The 19,333-nt window shown below is 46.0% G+C and overlaps 1 protein-coding gene and 1 non-coding gene across 2 annotated transcripts in view; both read right to left on the reverse strand.

The window, feature by feature from the left end:
- Positions 1-19,333, reverse strand: part of SH3RF1 (SH3 domain containing ring finger 1) — a 72,261-nt gene that overhangs the window by 39,935 nt on the left and 12,993 nt on the right. The window contains exon 3 of the mRNA XM_038755265.1: positions 11,889-12,191. Coding sequence (XP_038611193.1) covers positions 11,889-12,191 — 303 coding nt within the window. The remainder of the gene's footprint in view (positions 1-11,888; positions 12,192-19,333) is intronic.
- LOC119935960 lies at positions 16,096-16,233 on the reverse strand. Its single transcript, XR_005453554.1, has one exon. It is a non-coding gene; the product is annotated as a small nucleolar RNA SNORA7 (small nucleolar RNA).

Below are 19,333 nucleotides of genomic sequence, written 5' to 3' on the forward strand. Positions count from 1 at the left end.
AAGGATTATTTTTACATTTTCCCTCTGTGTTAGGTCCTGCCCTAGCCCGGTCATTAACGTCACAGCACATCCCGGACACCCAGAGTGAACGCGGTTCTTCAATTTGGATCCAGATTTCTACTCAGTGCTTTGTAAGCTGCCCTCCCGGACCCTGCACCACATGTGCTCAGGGAATACAAGGTTTCTGAACAGATCTACGTTTTCTGCACCCTGAAAACTTCATCTAATCATGGTCTACTGTTACATTCCTGGAAAGCTCATTTTCCAGCCTGCTTTCTCTTCAGGAAGTGAACTGCAGCTGTCTGATGGTTTTCGCGTACCCAGTTCTTCTCTTCAGCTTGACCATTTCCCAAAACATTCCCTGAGTTATTCCGGGGGACAGTGGTGCTGACGGAAGAGGCAAACTGTCATGCAAAGCACAAGGATGGGATGGGGATAGGAATTGTGAGCCCCAGGTGGGACAGGGACAGTATCCAACGCAATTTTCTTGTATCCTCTCCTGCACTTAGTACAGTGCCTCACACATAGTAAGCACTTAATAAATACCATCATTATTATTATTATTATTAAAACTCTTACTCGAGGTGGGTGGGAAAAAGATGGCCATGGAATAACGACAATACTAACAACAATAATTGAGGTATATTTTTTGAGGTATATTTTAAGCGCTTACAGCGTGCCAGGCACAGTACCAAGTAATCAAGTCAGACTTTAATCTTGTCCCCTTGGGGCTCAGAGTCTAAGGGGGAAAGATAAGAAGTATTCAAATCCCATTTTACAGATGAGGAAGCTAGAGCAAAGAGAAGTTAAGTGTCTTAACCAGTCACCCAGCAGACAAACGGCAGAGCAAGGAGTAAAACCTAGAGAAGCAGCGTGGCTCAGTGGAAAGAGCCTGGGCTTTGGAGTCAGAGGTCATGGGTTCAAATCCCAGCTCCGCCAATTGTCAGCTGTGTGACTTTGGGCAAGTCACTGAACTTCTCTGTGCCTCAGTTCCCTCATCTGTAAAATGGGGATTAAAAACTGTGAGCCCCCCCGTGGGACAACCTGATCACCTTGTAATCTCCCCAGCGCTTAGAACAGTGCTTTGCACATAGTAAGCATTTAAGAAATACCATTATTATTGAAACAGTTTCCCAGATTCCCAGGCTCATGTTCCTTCCATGCAAAGATGGGTGATTGTTAGCTCCTCGAGAGCAGGGAACACACGTCTTAGGACTGTTGTCCTTGCCCAAGTGCTTAGTACAATGCCTGGCACCCGGAAGGTTTTCTTTTAAAAAAATGGCATTTGTTAAGCACTTCCTGTGTGCCAGGCACTGTAATAAGGGCTGGGGTAGAAAGAAGGCAGTCAGTTCAGAAACAGGCCCTGTCCCACAAGGGACTCACAATTCATTCTTTCATTCAATTGTATTTATTGACCCTTGAACTGACCCTTGAGGAACCCATACAGTAAGGGGATGGGAGGGGGAGGAGGAGCCCACAAAAGAGACTGAGAATGAACGGCTGAGAATGAGAGATAAGAGGAGAACCAGGAGAGGACAGAGTCTATGAAGCCAAGGTTGGATAGCGTGTTGAGGAGAAGGGGGTGGTCCACAGTGTCGAAGGCAGCTGGGAGGTCGAGGAGGATTAGGATAGAGTAGGAACCGTTGGATTTGACAAGCAGGAGGTCATTGGTGACCTCTGAGAGGGCAGTTTCCGTGGAATGTACGGGACAGAAGCCAGATTGGAGGGGGTCGAGGAGTGAGTTGGCGTTGAGGAAATCGAGGCAGCGTGTGTAGACGACTCGTTCAAGGAGTTTGGAAAGGAATGGTAGGAGGTAGACAGAGCGATAACTAGAAGGGGAGGTGGGGTCAAGAGAGGGGTTTTTTTTAGGATGGGAGAGATGTGGGCATGTTTGAAGGCAGAGGGGCAGAAACCAGTGGAGAGTGAACGGTTGAAGATGGAAGTTAAGGAGGGGAGGAGGGATGGGGCGAGAGATTTCATAAGCTGAGAGGGAATGGGGTCAGAAGCACAGGTGGCCGGAGTAGCACTTGAGAGGAGGGAGGAGATCTCATCTGAGGATACTGCTGGGAAGGATGGGAGAGTAGTGGAGAGGGTTGAGAGCCGGGGGGTTGGAGAAGGGGGAGGAGTGACTTTGGGGAGCTCAGACCTGATGGAGTTAATTTTACTAATGAAGTAGGAAGCCAATTTTAATCCCCATTTTACAGATAAGGGAACTGAGGCCCAGAGAAGTGAAGATTTTGACACCTGTCTACATGCTTTGTTTTGTTGTCTGTCTCCCCCTTCTAGACTGTGAGCCCATTGTTGGGTAGGGACCATCTCTATATGTTGCCGACTTGTACTTCCCAAGCGCTTAGTACAGTGCTCTGTAAACACTAAGCGCTCAATAAATACGATTGAATGAGTGAATGAATGAGAGTGACTTGCCCAAGGTCACACAGCAGACAAGAGGCAGAGCCAGGATTAGAACCCAGGTCCTTCGGACTCCCAAGCCTGGGCTCTATCCATTATGCCATGTTGCTTCTCAATTCTGAACAACTCTGTATAACAATACAGTAAAGTTCAACTCAACTGTACTGAACTCTCCCAAGCGCTTAGTACAGTGCTCTGCACACAGTACATACTCAAAAAATGTCATTAACTGACTGATTGGAAGGTTGTGCAATGGGGACCTGAGAAGCAGAGAAAAGAGTCAAAGGCAGAGCTATGCCAAGATGCCTACCAAGCACAATCAAAGACGAAGGCCTTGTATATGAAAGAGCAGGCAACAGTCTTTGACGCAAAGGGTGGGGTGTCAATCAGAGCTTCTGTGCACATCTGGGGAGTCACCTGGTTGACGGATGTCTCATTACGCATTTAGAGTTCAAAAAATGCCATCCTTCACTGAACTGCCTTCAAATACGAGTACACGACGAAAGGCCTCTAATTAAAACATTTCAAATACGCGCAGGCTGCATTTCATAAAAGGGGAGAATAAAGGAGTACACCACGGTCATGGTTACGCATGGTTACGTCAACCGGGTCGGCCAGATTCTCCAGGACGGAAATTCCTTGTTTGCTATGCCTGATCCTGCATTTGGGAAAATGACCCGGGCAGGCTACTTCACAGTCCCTCAGTACAGACTGTGAGCCCGCTGTTGGGTAGGGACTGTCTCTATATGTTGCCAACTTGTACTTCCCAAGTGCTTAGTACAGTGCTCTGCACACAGTAAGCGCTCAATAAATACGATTGAATGAATGAATGAATGAATGAATGAATGAATGAATACAGACTGGTTGTTGGTTTCCGCCCTCAGTGAGGCACTATACATGACATTTAGGGATCCCAACCCTTTTTTCTGATCATTCGCCCCCAAATAAGGGCACTGTTTCTGCCGCATCAGTTTGGCCGAGATCAAGAGAGTCAAGAAGTTTACATGAATTCACATGGGCTTCTTGAGATGATTTTATCTGCTCCCTAGATCTGTGGAAGGATTAACACCCAAGCCTCTCCAGTTTGCGAATGGGAGAAGCAGCTTCTTCCCATCGATTTAGGATAATTCACTTCCCGTCTCTGTGCCTCAGTTTCTTCATCTTTAAACGGAGATTATATACTTGTTCTTCCTCCGTCTTAGACTGCGAGCCCCATGTGGGATAGGGACTGGGTTGTCTGATTGTGTCGAATCTTCATTAGCGCTTAGCACAGAGCTGGGTACATAATGTGGCATTTAATTCATTCATTCAATCGTATTTATTGAGCGCTTACTGTGTGCAGAGCACTGGACTAAGCGCTTCGGAAGGACAAGTTGGCAACATCTTTTCAAGTTGGCAACCCTCCTTCCTCTCCCCCTCCTCCCCCTCTCCATCCGCCCTGCCTTACCTCCTTCCCTTCCCCACAGCACCTGTATATATGTTTGTACGTATTTATTACTCTATGTATTCTACTTGTACATATTTATTCTATTTATTTTATTTTGTTAATCTGTTTTGTTTTGTTGTTTGTCTCCCCCTTCTAGACTGTGAGCCCGCTGTTGGGTAGGGACCGTCTCTAGATGTTGCCAACCTGGACTTCCCAAGCACTTAGTACAGTGCTCTGCACACAGTAAGCGCTCAATAAATACGATTGAATGAATGAATTTATTACTCTATTTATTTATTTTACTTGTACATGTTTATTCTATTTTATTTTGTTAATATGTTTTGTTTTGTTGTCTGCCTCCCCCTTCCAGACTGTGAGCCCGCTGTTGGGTAGGGACCATCTCTAGATGTGGCCAACTTGCACTTCCCAAGCACTTAGTACAGTGCTCTGCACACAGTAAGCGCTCAATAAATACGATTGAATGCATGAATGAATAATGAATGCTTAACAAAGACAGCTATTAGGATTACAGACCTCAACTGCTCCAAGTTCTCCAGCCGCCTCATTTGCTGTCAAAAACATCATGGCCTGTCAGTCTACCCCGATGCTGTGGCAGGAAACTAAGAAGTCTTGGGAAATGACTCCAATTAGTGCACACTCCTTTCCATCTTCTGGTGGATATTCTGCCCCAGTCACGCATCCGGCCTGGTCGTGAGTTTGGCTCTATCACTCGTAATAAGCAAGAGCCTGGAGCAGAGAGTAGGCAGTGGCTTCTCACTCTCGAGTCAAGCCAGGCCAAGCTCAACACTCCAATGCTTGCCTATCCACCGTCACATCAATCAATCAATCAATCGTATTAATTGAGCGCTTACTGTGTGCAGAGCACTGGACTAAGTGCTTGGGAAGTACAAGTTGGCAACATCTAGAGACGGTCCCTACCCAACAGTGGGCTCACAGTCTTGGTGGATGTGCACATCATCATCATCATCATCATCAATCGTATTTACTGAGCGCTTACTATGTGCAGAGCACTGTACTAAGCGCTTGGGAAGTACAAATTGGCAACATATAGAGACAGTCCCTACCCAACAGTGGGCTCACAGTCTAAAAGGGGGAGACAGAGAACAAAACCAAACATACTAACAAAATAAAATAAATAGAATACAAAATAAAATAAATAGAATGCAAAAGAAGCCCCTTACCACTGGTTTTACCGCACTTGATTTGCTTACCCCCTTCTACCTTACTTCACTGATCTCCCACTACAACTACTACTCCTGCTACTGCTTAAGAGAAGCAGCGTGGCTCAGTGGAAAGAGCACGGGCTTGGGAGCCAGAGGTCATGGGTTCTAATCCCGACTGCCACTTGTCAGCTGTGTGACTTTGGGCAAATCACTTAACTTCGCTGTGCCTCAGTTACCGCATCTGTAAAATGGGGATTAAGACTGTAAGCCCCACGTGGGACAACCTGATCATCTTGTATTCCCTCCCAGCGCTCAGAACAGTGCTTCACACATAGTACGCACTTAAAAAATGCCATCATCATTATTATTACTAGTATTATTATCACTGTGCCCCAATCTCATCCATCTCACCGCCGAACCCTTTCCCAATCCTCCCCTTAATCTGGAACTTCCTCCCCGTCTGTGTGTCTTCTATGCATTTACTTATCTATCTATCTATTTATTTATATTAACGTCTGTCCCCCCTTCTAGGCTATGAGCTCCTCCTGGGCAGGAATATGTCTGTTGTTATACTGCACTCTCCCGAGCGCTCAGTACAGTGCTTTGCATACAGTAAGCGCTCAATAAAGACGAATGAATGAATGAATCGGTGACCTCCGGACATTTGGTATTCACCCTGCCCTCAGCCCCACGGCACATATGTACATATCTACTGATTATATATTAAAAATTATTTATTTATATTAACGTCTGTCTCCCCCTCTAGACTATAAGCTCATTGTGGGCAGGAAATGTGTCTGTTGACTGTTGCATTATACTCTCCCAAGTGCTTAATATGGGGCTCTGCACATAGTAAGCATTCAATCGATAGCACTGAAAATGATGACGCCAATCCACTGCTGGATTTCATTCATTCATTCAATCGTATTTATTGAGCGCCTATTCAGTGCAGAGCACTGTACTAAGTGCTTGGAAAGCACAACTGGGCAACAGATAGAGACAGTCTCTACCCAACAACAGGCTCACAATCTAGAATTTCACCAATGACATCTGCCTTCCAGCCTGGGGGCCTGGATGAAACTGACTGGGTCTCACCCATTACTCACGTGCCCACCCGGGATGACTCAGGGCATGGAGCAGAGCACTCACTAGGTTACAGCTGTACATTCATTCATTCATTCAATCATACTTATTGAGTGCTTATTGTGTGCAGAGCACTGTACTAAGCACTTGGGAAGTACACATGGGCAACATATAGAGATGGTCCCTATCCAACAACAGACTCACAGTCTAGAATGGGGAGACAGACAAAAAACCAAAACAAAACAAGTAGACAAGTGTCAATACCAACAGAATAAATAGAATTATAGCTATATACACATCATTAATAAAATAGAGTCATAAATATGTAGTAATATACATAAGTGCTGTGGTGAGGGGAAGGGGGAAGGGTGGAGGGGTGATGGGAAGGGGAGGAGGAGGAGAGGAAAAAAGTGGGGGCTCAGTCTGCGAAGGCCTCTCGGAGGAGGTGAGCTCTCATTAGGGCTTTGAAGGGAGGAAGAGAGCTAGTTTGGCGGATGTGTGGAGGGAGGGCATTCCAGGCCAGAGGTAGGATGTGGGCTGGGGTCAATGGCGGGACACGCAAGAACAAATTAATAAAATAGAGTCATAAATATGTACAAATATACACAAGTGCTGTGGGGAAGGGAGGGGGGTAGGTCGTGGCTCAGTGGAAAAAGCCCGGGCTTTGGGGTCAGAGTTCATGGGTTCAAATCCCGGCTCTGCCAACTGTCAGCTGTGTGACTTTGGGCAAGTCATTTAACTTCTCTGGGCCTCAGTTACCTCATCTGTAAAATGAGGACTAAGACTGTGAGCCCCCCGTGGGACAACCTGATCACCCTGTAACCTTCTCAGTGCTTAGAACAGTGCTTTGCACATAGAGAAGCAGCGTGGCTCAGTGGAAAAAGCCCGGGCTTTGGAGTCAGAGGTCATGGGTTCAAATCCTGGCTCCACCACTTGCCAACTGTGTGACTTTGGGCAAGTCACTTAACTTCTCTGGGCCTCAGTTCCCTCATCTGTAAAATGGGGATGAAGACTGTGAGCCCCACATGGGACAACCTGATCACCTTGTAAATTCCCCAGCGCTTAGAACAGTGCTCTGCACATAGTAAGCGCTTAATAAATGCCATTATTATTATTATTATAGTAAGCGCTTAATAAATGCCATTATTATTATTATTATGATTAAGAGGAAAAGAAGGCTTAGTCAGGGAAGGCGTCCTGGAGATGTGCCTTCACTAAGGCTTTTGAAGGTGGGGAGAGTGACTGTCGGATATGAAGAGGAAGGGTGTGCAAGGCCAGAGACAGGGTGGGGGTGAGAGGTCGGTGGCAGATAGACAAGACTGAGGTACAGTAAGTTGTACTTCCCAAGCGCTTAGTACAGTGCTCTGCACACAGTAAGCGCTCAATACGATTGACTGCATGAATGAATTAGAGGAGCAGCAGGTGTGGGCTGGGTTGTCCAGGGAGAGCAAGGAGAAAAGGAAGGAGGGGGTCCTTGGAAAGGCAGATCCTGCTCTGTTGTACTTTCCCAAGCACCTAGTACAATGCATCGCCCCCAGGGGATGCTCAATAAATTCTACTATTACTACTATTTAAGGGTAATCAGTGTAAATAAGGCAGACTATGCATTCCAACTTCCCAATGAAGTGCAGAACACCCCAAAGTAATCCCTTTCCTATGTAAAAGTGATGCACCCATAAATCCCTCTGTAATCTGACATTAGATCACTTGACCTTAACAACCCTAGGTGACAGGCACTCTCCTGTTCACTATCAGTCGGAGGAGAGTGGGCGCCTTCTCTCCCTGGTCTATATCCCCTTCAGATAACTGTCGGTGGCTCCGGACAATAGCCCCTTTCATGGCCTTTTCCCCTGCAGTCATGAGAACCCCCTTCCCCCAGATCTGGCAGTGAGGGCCTGGTCAAAGCCACCTGGCAGGGATGACTGTGGGGGCAGCCAGTGATGCTTGTAAACTCCTTGTGGGCAAGATCTCCTTTACGAACTCAGAGAAGTGGATAGATCACAGGCCTAGGAGCCAGAAGGACCTAGATTCAAATGCCAGCTTCACCACCTGTCTGCTGTGTGACCTTGGGCGGGCCATATTTTACTTGTACATATTTACTATTCTATTTATTTTGTTAATTATGTGCATATAGCTTTAATTCTAGTTCATTCATTCATTCAATCGTATTTATTCTATTCTAATCGTATTTATTCTATTCTATTTATTTTATTTTGTTAGTATGTTTGGTTTTGTTCTCTGTCTCCCCCTTTTAGACTGTGAGCCCACTGTTGGGTAGGGACTGTCTCTATATGTTGCCAATTTGTACTTCCCAAGCACTTAGTACAGTGCTCTGCACATAGTAAGCGCTCAATAAATATGATTGATGATGATGATGACTTATTCAATCAATCAATCAATCGTATTTATTGAGCGCTTACTGTGTGCAGAGCACTGTACTAAGCGCTTGGGAAGTCCAAGCTGGCAACACCTAGAGACGGTCCCTACCCACCAGTGGGCTCACAGTCTAGAAGGGGGAGACAGAGAACTAAACAAAACATATTAACAAAATAAAATAAATAGAATAGATATGTACAAGTAAAATAAATAAATAGAGTAATAATGAGTGCTTACTGTGTGCAGAGCACTGTACTAAGTGCTTGGGAAGTACAATATTTGTTCTGACGACTTTGACACCTGTTTCCATGTTCTGTTTTGTTGTCTGCCTCCCCCTTCTAGACTGTGAGCCCGTTGTTGGGTAGGGACCGTCTCTATGTGTTGCCGACTTGTACTTCCCAAGCGCTTAGTACAGTGCTCTGCACACAGTAAGCGCTCAATAAATACGATTGAATGAGTGAATGAATGAATTTCTCTGAGCCTCAATCATCTGTAAAATGGGGATTAAGACTGATGCCCATGTGGGACATGGACTCTGTCCAACCTATATCTACCCAAGTGCTTAGTACAGTTCCTGGTATTCATTCAATCATATTTACTGAGCGCTTACTGTGTTCAGAGCACTGTACTAAGCGCTTGAGCACTGTACTAAGCGCTTGGTACATGGAAACTGCTTAACAAGTACCATAAACCCCCTCACCCTCCCCTGCAAAAAAAATCTCTACTGTATTGTGCTCTCCCAAGTGCGCAAACAGTGCTCTGCACACAGAAAATACTAAGTAGGACTGAATGATTGATTGATTGATAGATCAGATCTCACTTGCCCTCCTCACACACACACCCTGACCCCTTGGGGCTCCACACAATAGCCCCTTTCATGGCCTCTTCCTGGCACAGATCACATCTTGGTTCTGCCTACACGCTTATGCAAACGAATCGCAAATGAACTCCGTGTCTCAGGTTGAAAAATAACGCTTTCTAGAATTCCCAACTCAGCACTAAATCTCCCCCACTTAGGTGGCAAGGTTGGCTCAGGTAACAGTAGAAATTCCCACGTGAAGGTTCACATTAAGGTTAACTTGGCTCTAGCCTTCCTCCCAGAGAAAAAAATAAAATCAAACATCTAAATGATACCAGCCTACTCAATGTACCTCCATCTCATCTATCTTGCCACTTGACCCATCGCCCATGTCCTGCCTCTGGCCTCCCTCTTCATGTCCGACACACGATTACTCTCACTCTATTCGAAGCTGTATTAAAATCACATCTCTTTACATCTCCTCCAAGAGACCTTCCACGACTAAGCTCCAATTTCCCCTACTCCCTCTCCCTCCTGCATCGCCCTTGCATTTGGATTAGTACCTTTTATTCACCCCAACTCAGCCCCACAACACTTAGGTCCATGTCTATAGCTTATTTTAACGTCTGTCTCTCCCTCTAGACCATAAATTCGTTGTGGGCAGGGATCAGTATCTACCAACTCTGTTACACTGTACTCTCCCAAGTGTTTAGTACAATGCTCTGCATACGGTAAGTGCTCAATTAATACCATTGATTGATTGATGAAATCTGGGGTGGGCCTGCCCAGACAGCCCAATTCAATTTTGCTGAGTTTTGCCAAGTTTCAAATATCCAAACTGGCCTTGATTCATTCAATCGTATTCATTGAGCGCTTACTATGTGCAGAGCACTGCACTACGCGTTGTGGTTTGGGCACAGACTAAGCTTTCTACTGTCCGACTGCCAGTGTCACGCCTGTACCAGGTCTTTGAAATTCCAAGAACAACAAAAACAAAACCAAACATAGTCATCTAATTGCCCCAATTATTTGCTAACTAACTAATTATTGGTAATGCCTGATAATTACTGACATTGTGCTGTCTAAAAACTAAAGCTGATAAAAATACCCTTTAGAAATTAAACTTTATCTGAGCCCAGCTACATTCCAAACGCACATAGTAACTGCAGTTCACAATTCAGAGCTGACCTTCAGAAGAAAGGGCTGCAGGATATGAGCCTCTGGGTAAATAAAGCTAAAAATAGCATCCATAATACCACGACTGCATTTTTTCAGACTACAGATGTTTATGGCTCTCAGATGCTCATCACCCTGACACTGGAAAGTGTGGGAAAATCTGCAGAAAAATCTCACAGGCTACAGGGACTGCTCAAGTGACTCAATTTTCATCATCCCTTGTCTCCTCCTTTAAAGCTAGCAGAAGGAATCCCAAAGACAATTGACAGTTTATGAAAATAAAGGCAACCGAAAGCCCTGCAAAATAATTTCAATCACAGCATCCTCAACAGAGAAAAAGGGGGTGTTTTTCCAAATATATTTGGAAACCAGCAACTATGGATAAAAGCTCTGTCATGGCTTTGTGAAACTGGCAAGTTCGGCCCAACTCGGCTTTGGACTTCTGATCCTTTCCCTTCTACTAAACGTTATTCCAGCATCCCTCTGCCTCCCAGTTTCTCCATCTGCAAAGGGAGGGTAATAATTTTGCCTGTACAGGGCTAGTTCATTCTGGCTTTTGGAATAGCTCTAGTTTAGAGCTATTCCCATGGGGTTAGAAAAGGGCACTGCTCCGGAACAGTTTGGGGATGCAGGGAGAAGGGCGAGAGAGGAAGGAAGACAGGAAAGGGAGCCACACTTGAAGCTGGAGAAGGGCAAGATGGTGGGAAGGATAAGTCTTCCTAAGACAGCAGGGCTGCAGATCCTTCCTTTGGTCTGCACTCATTCATTCATTCTTCCAATCATATTTATTGAGTGCTCACTGTGTGCAAAACACTCCCTTCTATCACTCCCTCCACTACACTAATACTCCACCAATTAGCCACGCGGAGGGATTCTCCCAGAAGCACCAGGGAGAGGAGGGACATGGGAAAGCCAGTAGGGTGATGCACAGGACATCATTCGCACCAGCACCCAACCCTCTCCTTCTGTTTTCCGTCATTCCTGCCGTGCTCAACACACTGTGGGTAGGAGAGTGGAGGGACGAAGGAGGAAGGCTCAGCTTCAAAGCCAAATGCGGCCCCTCCCAAGTCAAGCCCAGTTCCCAGAGGCTGGGAGTGACAGAACATGTGTATCTGTCTGTGTCGTCCCCTCTAGACTGTAAGCGCGCTGTTGGTAGGGAACATGTCCATTGCATTATTAGATAGTACTCTCCCAAGCTCTTAGTACAGTCTTCTGCACTCAGCGAGAGACCAATAAACACGAATGACTGATTGACTGACTGACAAGTATGTGGGGGGATCACGTTCACGGTATATGTTGCCAACTTGTACTTCCCAAGCGCTTAGTACAGTGCTCTGCACACGGTAAGCGCTCAATAAATACAATTGAATGAATGAATGAATATCTTCTCAGTGGCCGCAAGCCCTTTTTATCTCGGGGTGGGGAGGGGGTTTACCTGAGAAGGGGCACTGCAGGAAAGTCCAGTCAACTCGCTGATCCGAGCGGCCGCGGTGGGGTTGCTGGAGCTGATGAGGACGGGAGGACTGATCTCCATGGAGTGGCGGTTCTGAGAGGCCTGCGAGGATTTGTTGGACATGGTGAGGGAGGTGAATGAGTGTCGTTTTTTGGTGTTCTTCTTGATGTCGGGGTGTTTCTGTGCTGTGCTGTTGTGGGTCGCCCCGGAGGGACCTTCTCCAGAGTCCAGGCTGGAACCAGAGGGCTTGTCCAATTCTATCAGCTGCTTGGCTGCTGAGTTGAACTGCAAAACAAATCAACACGGGCACACGTTAGCAACTCCTTGATGGTATCCACATGCTTTCAGCAGTCTCGCTATTGCACGTTCCTCTATTTATCTTTTAAAGACTCCGAGGTAAGACTCGGGAGTCTTATATTGTAGTGCGCTGACGCAGCCGAGCCTAGTGAAAAGTGGATGAGGAGTCCAGAGACCCAGGTTTTAATCTCAGCTCCGCCACGTGCCTGCTGGGTGACTTTGGGCAAGTCGCTTAACTTCTCTGAACCTCAGTTTTCTCACCTATAAAATGGAGATTCGATACCTGTTCTCCCTCATAATAATAAGCGTTGCATCTGTTAAGTGCCTATTATGTGCAGGCACTGTGCTAAGTGCTATGGTGGATACAAGCAAATTGGGTTGGAAACAGTCCCTGCCCCTCGTGGGGCTCACAGTCTCAATCCCCCTCCTACCTCTCCTTCGTTCTTTCCTTCTCCAGCCCAGCCCGCATCTTCTGCTCCTCTGCCGCTAACCTCCTCACTGGGCCTCGTTCTCGCCTGTCCCGCCGTCGACCCCCGGCCCACGTCCTCCCCCTGGCCCGGAATGCCCTCCCTCCGCACATCCCCCAAGCTAGCTCTCTTCCTCCCTTTAGAGCCCTACTGAGCGCTCACCTCCTCCAGGAGGCCTTCCCAGACTGAGCCCCCCATTCCTCTCCCCCTCCCCCCGCCCTACCTCCTTCCCCTCCCCACAGCACCTGTATATATGTTTGTACAGATTTATTACTCTATTTATTGTACATATTTACTATTCTATTTTATTTTGTTAATATGTTTTGTTTTGTTGTCTGTCTCCCCCTTCTAGACTGTGAGCCCGCTGTTGGGTAGGGACCGTCTCTATATGTTGCCAACTTGTACTTCTCAAGCGCTTAGTACAGTGCTCTGCACACAGTAAGCGCTCAATAAATACGATTGAATGAATGAATGAAGCCCCATTTTACAGATGAGGTAACCAAGGCAAAGAGAAGTGAAGCGACCTGCCCAAGATCACACAGAACAGTGCTGGAGCTGCGATTAGAACCTGTGACCTTCTGATTCCCAGACCCTTGCTCTAACCACTACGCCATGCTACTCCCACCCTTAGAGAAGCAGCGTGGCTCAGTGGAAAGAGCCCGGGCTTTGGAGTCAGAGATTGTGGGTTCGAATCCCGGCTCCGCCACATGTCTGCTGTGTGACCTTGGGCAAGTCACTTCACTTCTTGGAGCCTCAGTTACCTCATCTGTAAAATTGGGATGATGACTGTGAGCCCCACGCGGGACAACCTGATCACCTTGTATCCCCCCAGCACTTAGAACAGTGCTTTGCATATAGTAAGCACTTAACAAATGCCATTATTATTATTATTATTATTATTATTATTATTATTATTATTATTATTAATTAAACTGTGAGCCAATGAGGAATGGGAACTAGATGATCTGCTTATACTATGTCCAAGCATTCACCACAGTGCTCAGCACGAAGTAAGCACTTAATAAATACCATAATAATTATTATTTAATGCCAATATTTCTTGCAACATCCTTCCTGACTTCATAATAATGCTCCTGTATCCACGGTGTGTTCAGTGGGGAGGGGGGAGGACAGTCAGCAGCTATGCCTCCAATGGAGAGTGTGGGCAGGTGGCAAGAAAGGAAGAAAAGAGGAAGAAATGCAGTCAAAAGGGCAAGGCCATCGTCCCCAAAGATACCGAGGAAGTCGGGGGGACCTTCCTGGGGCCCGCTCCATTTGGGCTAGTAGGAGAAGACCCTTCATTCAGTGCTGTTTCCTAAGCACTCTATTTCATGGAACAAATCAGGAGTGCTACCTGGACAATCTCTGACATACTAGTTCCTTGGCCTGGCTCTGCGGAAACGGGACTCTCAAGGTAAGGAAAACTCAGGCTTCCAGGGGACCTGTGCTGAACTCTTCCGACACCCTCGGTGCAATTTTCCCTCACCATGGTTGCGGCATTCATGGCATTGTTCTGTCCACAATAATGCTGGTGACAGACACACCAACAGTGACGGTGAGTTGCACTGCCCACCCACTACAATACACATTCCTCTTCCACCCTGGGTACATACTGGAAGACCAGTTGCGGGGAGGGGGAACAGTGAAGGAGCACTCTAAGCCCCCTTCTCTGAGCTTTCTTGCCCTTCCACATCCACTCTTCAGCCAGGGGATCCGGCCATAAATGATTTGTGGCCAGAATTTGTGGGTTTTGTTTCTACACAACTTTCCCATTGACGAGGGGGTACTTTTACGGTAAAATCATAACCCATAAAGCTGACAGAGCACTCCGATCCCATGAGATGAGTGAATTTATTAACATTAATTGCCATAAAGGTGCAAATGGAGTAAATGTGGTGATATTTCTAGCACTAGTACATCATAAATTCTAAACCTGAGCGATGGGGACATTTGCAATAAAAGGAAGAACAAAAAGCTTTTTGTTGGCATTCAGTTTGACTGGCCTTTCTTGAGAACATTGTTCCATTTAACAAGTTGCAATTCTATTGACACAGAGCTAAAGCCAATACCTGAGTTTTAAGTGAACAACATCACATGGATATTCTAATCTCCTCACAAACAAACTGTGTTAACATGGGGATAACACAAATCCTAGGGGGAAAAAAACTCCAGCCCACAATGGCACACTTCTTGACTAAACTAGATAACTAATACTGAATTAAGAAACCTCTTTGTTAAGCAAAAGTGGTTACCACTGTATCATCAGGCAGACGGTCCTGCTGATTTGAAGGGTATAACAGAAGAGTAATTCCAGACTAACAAAGGTTATCCTAAATAATTCAGTATGTCATAATCACTGTTTCCGGGTCTTGAAAAGTATATTCTCCAGGTTGTTGATAGAAACTAAATATTTCAGTCTGGCTTCTGGCGAAAGTTGCTTGAGGCCTGTCCCAGTGTTTAAAAATACCCTGACAGTCTTAACAAAAGCTTCGTATTTCCTCTTGTTCAATTCTCTGTGGACAGGGCAATCAATTTCAGAGTCCTCATCCTCATCCTTCATATGCTTGAAGATAGTTAGAAGGTCAGCTATGGCCCGTACTTTTCTCTTCTCCAGGATGATCAATCCTCATTCCATTAATCTTGTCTCTAAAGACCTTTTTTCATCATCCCAACAAAATCACTTCTGTTTCATATGGATTCTAAACTGCAGGCTCCTTGTGGGCAGGGATTGTGTCTACCAACCGCTTAGTACAGTGCTCTGCACATGGTAAATGCTCAAATACCACTGAGTGATTTATCTGGATTGCTTTCCAGTTTTTCACATCCTGTAGAAACAGTGACCTAAAGTTACCACAGTACTATATTGTAATGAAGTCTGACATAGTGCTAGAATTTGTGTAGAGGATTACTGTCTTGTCTTATGCCAATGAGTCATTTCCGACCCATAGAGACACTACGCACACATCTCTCCCAGAACGCCCCACTATCCATTTGCAATCGTTCTGGTAATGCATCCATAGAGTTTTCTTGGTAAAATTATGGAAGTGGTTTACCATTGTCACCTTCCGCGCAGTAAGCTCAAGTCTCCTCCCTCGACTCTCTCCCATGTCGCTGCCGCCCAGTATGGGCAAGAAGCAGAGAAGCAGCATGGCTCAGTGGAAAGAGCCTGGGCTTTGGAGTCAGAGGTCATGGGTTCAAATCCCGGCTCCGCCAACTGTCAGCTGTGTGACTTTGGACAAGTCACTTCACTTCTCTGGGCCTCAGTTCCCTCATCTGTAAAATGGGGGTGAAGACTGTGAGCCCCCCGTGGGACAATCTGATCACCTTGTAACCCCCCAGTGCTTAGAACAGTGCTTTGCACATAGTAAGCGCTTAATAAATGCTATCATTATTATTATTATTATTATTATTACGGGTGAGTTTTGACTTGTAGCAGATTGCTTTCCACACTCTAGCCACTGCCCAAGCTAGGAATGGAATGGTTCTGCCTCTGCTTGACTCCCCTTCCCATAGCCGAGACTGGTCGAGTACTGGAAACTCTCCAGGTGCGACCCTGAGAGGGAATAGAGGATTACAGCCCAGCTCTTATGAACCACCTTCTTATTAACCCATTCCAGTTTCACATTTGCTTTTTTAAACTGTAGCACTTTCTGCTTAACTTGTAATCAGCTGTTGGGCCATTATGACCCTAATTGTGTCCTTTCCCCCAACCTGTCTCAATATAGTTTGTTTTTTTGTCCTGTTTTTAATGAGCCATTTGTCTAATCTACTGAGATTACTTGATGATGATGACGATGATGGCATTTGTTAAGTACTTACTATGTGTAAAGCACTGTTCTAAGCACTGGGGAGAATACAAGGTGATGGGATTGTTCAGGGGAGCCAGTAAGGTTATTCGACTTAGCTTCAATCTACTGAGGTTACTTGTGAATTTGATTTGCTTTCAGAGGAACCAGTAAGGTTATTCAACTTAGCATCCCTGAGCAAACTTGGCAAACTCTCATTCCCTCTTCTGTTAACATCTGATGTTAAAGACATACTCTCCAAGGAACTGGAGGAAGAAGAGCCCTTTTGCTTGGGTTCTGGATTCTCCAGGATGGTCAGGAAAAAACCACCCGAGGACTGGAGTCAGAAGAAAACCATAAGCTATAATAATAATAATAATAATAATAATTGTTAAGCACTTACTATGTGACAGGCACTGTTCTAAGCACTGGGGTAGATACAAGCTAATTGGGTTCATTCATTCATTCAATCGTATTTATTGGGCGCTTACTGTGTGCAGAGCACTGTACTAAGCGTGGGTTGGACAAAATCCCTGTGCCATACAGGGTTCACAGTCTTAATCCCCATTTTACAGATGACAGAACTGAGTCCCAGAGAAGTACAGTGAATTGCCCAAGGTCACACAGAAGTCAAGTGGAAGTGGCGGGGCCAGGATTAGAACCCAGGTCCTTCTGATTCCCAGGCCTGTGCTCTATCCATTAGGCCACGCTGCTTCTTGTGACAGTGAGGGCCAGATACTTTGAATCAAATTACCCGGTCATCAGCCACACCATTATCAATCAATCTATGGCATTTATTATGTACTTACTCTGAGGGAAAGTACTACACAATAGATTTGGTAGACATCAGGAGCTCCTCTAGAGGATGAGACAGACATGGATGTGTACACAAGTGCCTGGAGCTGAGGTTGGGGTGAATGTCAAATGCCTAAAGAGCAAAGATTAAAATCCATAGGTGACGCAGAAGGGAGAGGGAGTAGGGGAGATGAGGGCTTAGTCAGGGGAAGGCCTATTGGAATAGATGTGATTTCAATAAGGCTCTGAAGGTGGGGACAGTGTGGTCTGTTGAATATGAAGTGGGAGGGAAATCCAGGCCAAAGGGAGGACATGGGCATCACAGGCATTTGCTAAACCCTCTCTCTGGGCAAGGCACTAGACTAAATACTGGGGAGATTAGAGAGCAGGAGAAAAAGAGGACCTCAAATCCCAAGCAGGGAAGATCACTTTCTACGGTGGATAATAATAAAAACAATAATAATAACAGCCTTTATTAAGTGCTTACTATGTGCAAAGCACTGTTCTAAGTGCTGGGGAGGTTACAAGGTGATCAGGTTGTCCCACGGGGGGCTCACAGTCATAATCCCCATTTTACAGATGAGGTAACTGAGGCACAGAGAAGTTAAATGACTCGCCCAAAGTCACACAGCTGACAAGTGGCGGAGCTGGGATTTGAACCCATGACCTCTGACTCCAAAGCCCGGGCTCTAGTCCCTCCCAGCAGTCCTCATGATCTCAAGTGGAGAGAGAGGTAAGGAAGGACAAGCGCTCTTCTGGCCCCTTTGAGAGGGCAGGGCTTCAGGGTGCTTCCATTCCCAGAGGTAGAGTGTGGGAGACGTGAAACCAATCATAAGACAAGACAGTGCTCACTTTCCTGCTTCCCCCCAAAAGTGCAGATTGAATCCTCACCTTCCTACAGTGTTGATAAGGAGGTTTCACCAGTCTTGCTGAAGACTAGAGAGATTCCACCTATTGTTTCCCTCTTGTCTAGGTGACATGCCATTCTATCAGAGAAGGAAATTAAATGGATCTGGCAGGATTTGCTCTTCGAAAGCCACTTTAATCGTGGCCCTGTGCTATTTTAGGCAGTGACAAATTGATTTTTGTCTAGAATCTTTCCAGGTGTCAATGTTACGCTGACTGGCCTATAATTATGAGGACATTTTATTTTGCCCTGTTCCAACGAAAGTGAGGTCTCAAAATGAATGGCTCCAATAAGTACTGCCAATTCTAGCTGGAATTTAGGAAACCTGTTCCAGGGCACAATCCTCAAACTAAGGGTGGTACTCCCTAAGAAGGGTACAGAATTGAGCCTTGGTCCATTCAGGACTCAACACCAGGTCTGTGGAACTACATCCCCTCTAGACTGTAAGTTCACTGTGGGCAGAGAACGTGTGTACCAACTCTGTTCTACTGTATTCTCCCAAGCGCTTGGTACAGTGCTCTGCACACGGTAAGCGCTCAATTAACAGCACTGATGGATTGATTGACTGACCCCCAAAACTGTGCCATGCCCAAACCAGTCTTTCCAGGATAATTTGAGTCCAGGCTAGGGCTGAAACTATTCCCTCTTTCGCACACAGTCCTTCGACGGGCCAGGCCCAGACTTGATCCAACCTCTGGAGTTTCAGGAAGAAGGGAAGAGAGGAGGAATGGATTGGAGAAGATTCCCTCTTTTGCACACAGTCCTTCGACGGGCCAGGCCCAGACTTGATCCAACCTCTGGAGTTTCAGGAAGAAGGGAAGAGAGGAGGAAGGGATTGGAGAAGAGAGGGATGGAAGGGTTGGTCAAGTTCTAGAGGCTGTCCCGTGCAAGATTACTCTACTCAACTTCTGATTCTTATCAAGCACTTACATCATTTCTAATCGCTGTCAAGTGGGAAATCAGGATGGCGATTAGATCTTTATAAAATATTCTGCTGCCCCAACCATCCTTATACATGGGTTGCCTTTACATGGCTAACCGGTCTCTAGCCACAAAGGGCGAAAACAAAACATAGGGACTAGGGTTTTGCCTCTGAGATCCACGACCAGAAAGGAATAGGGTAGAAGTATGTCACCCGTCGTCCGGGGATGGGTTCGTTCAGTAATCGGCGTGGAG

The sequence above is a fragment of the Tachyglossus aculeatus genome, chromosome 12 (assembly GCF_015852505.1).
Source record: "Tachyglossus aculeatus isolate mTacAcu1 chromosome 12, mTacAcu1.pri, whole genome shotgun sequence".
In the NCBI taxonomy this organism is placed as follows: domain Eukaryota; kingdom Metazoa; phylum Chordata; class Mammalia; order Monotremata; family Tachyglossidae; genus Tachyglossus; species Tachyglossus aculeatus.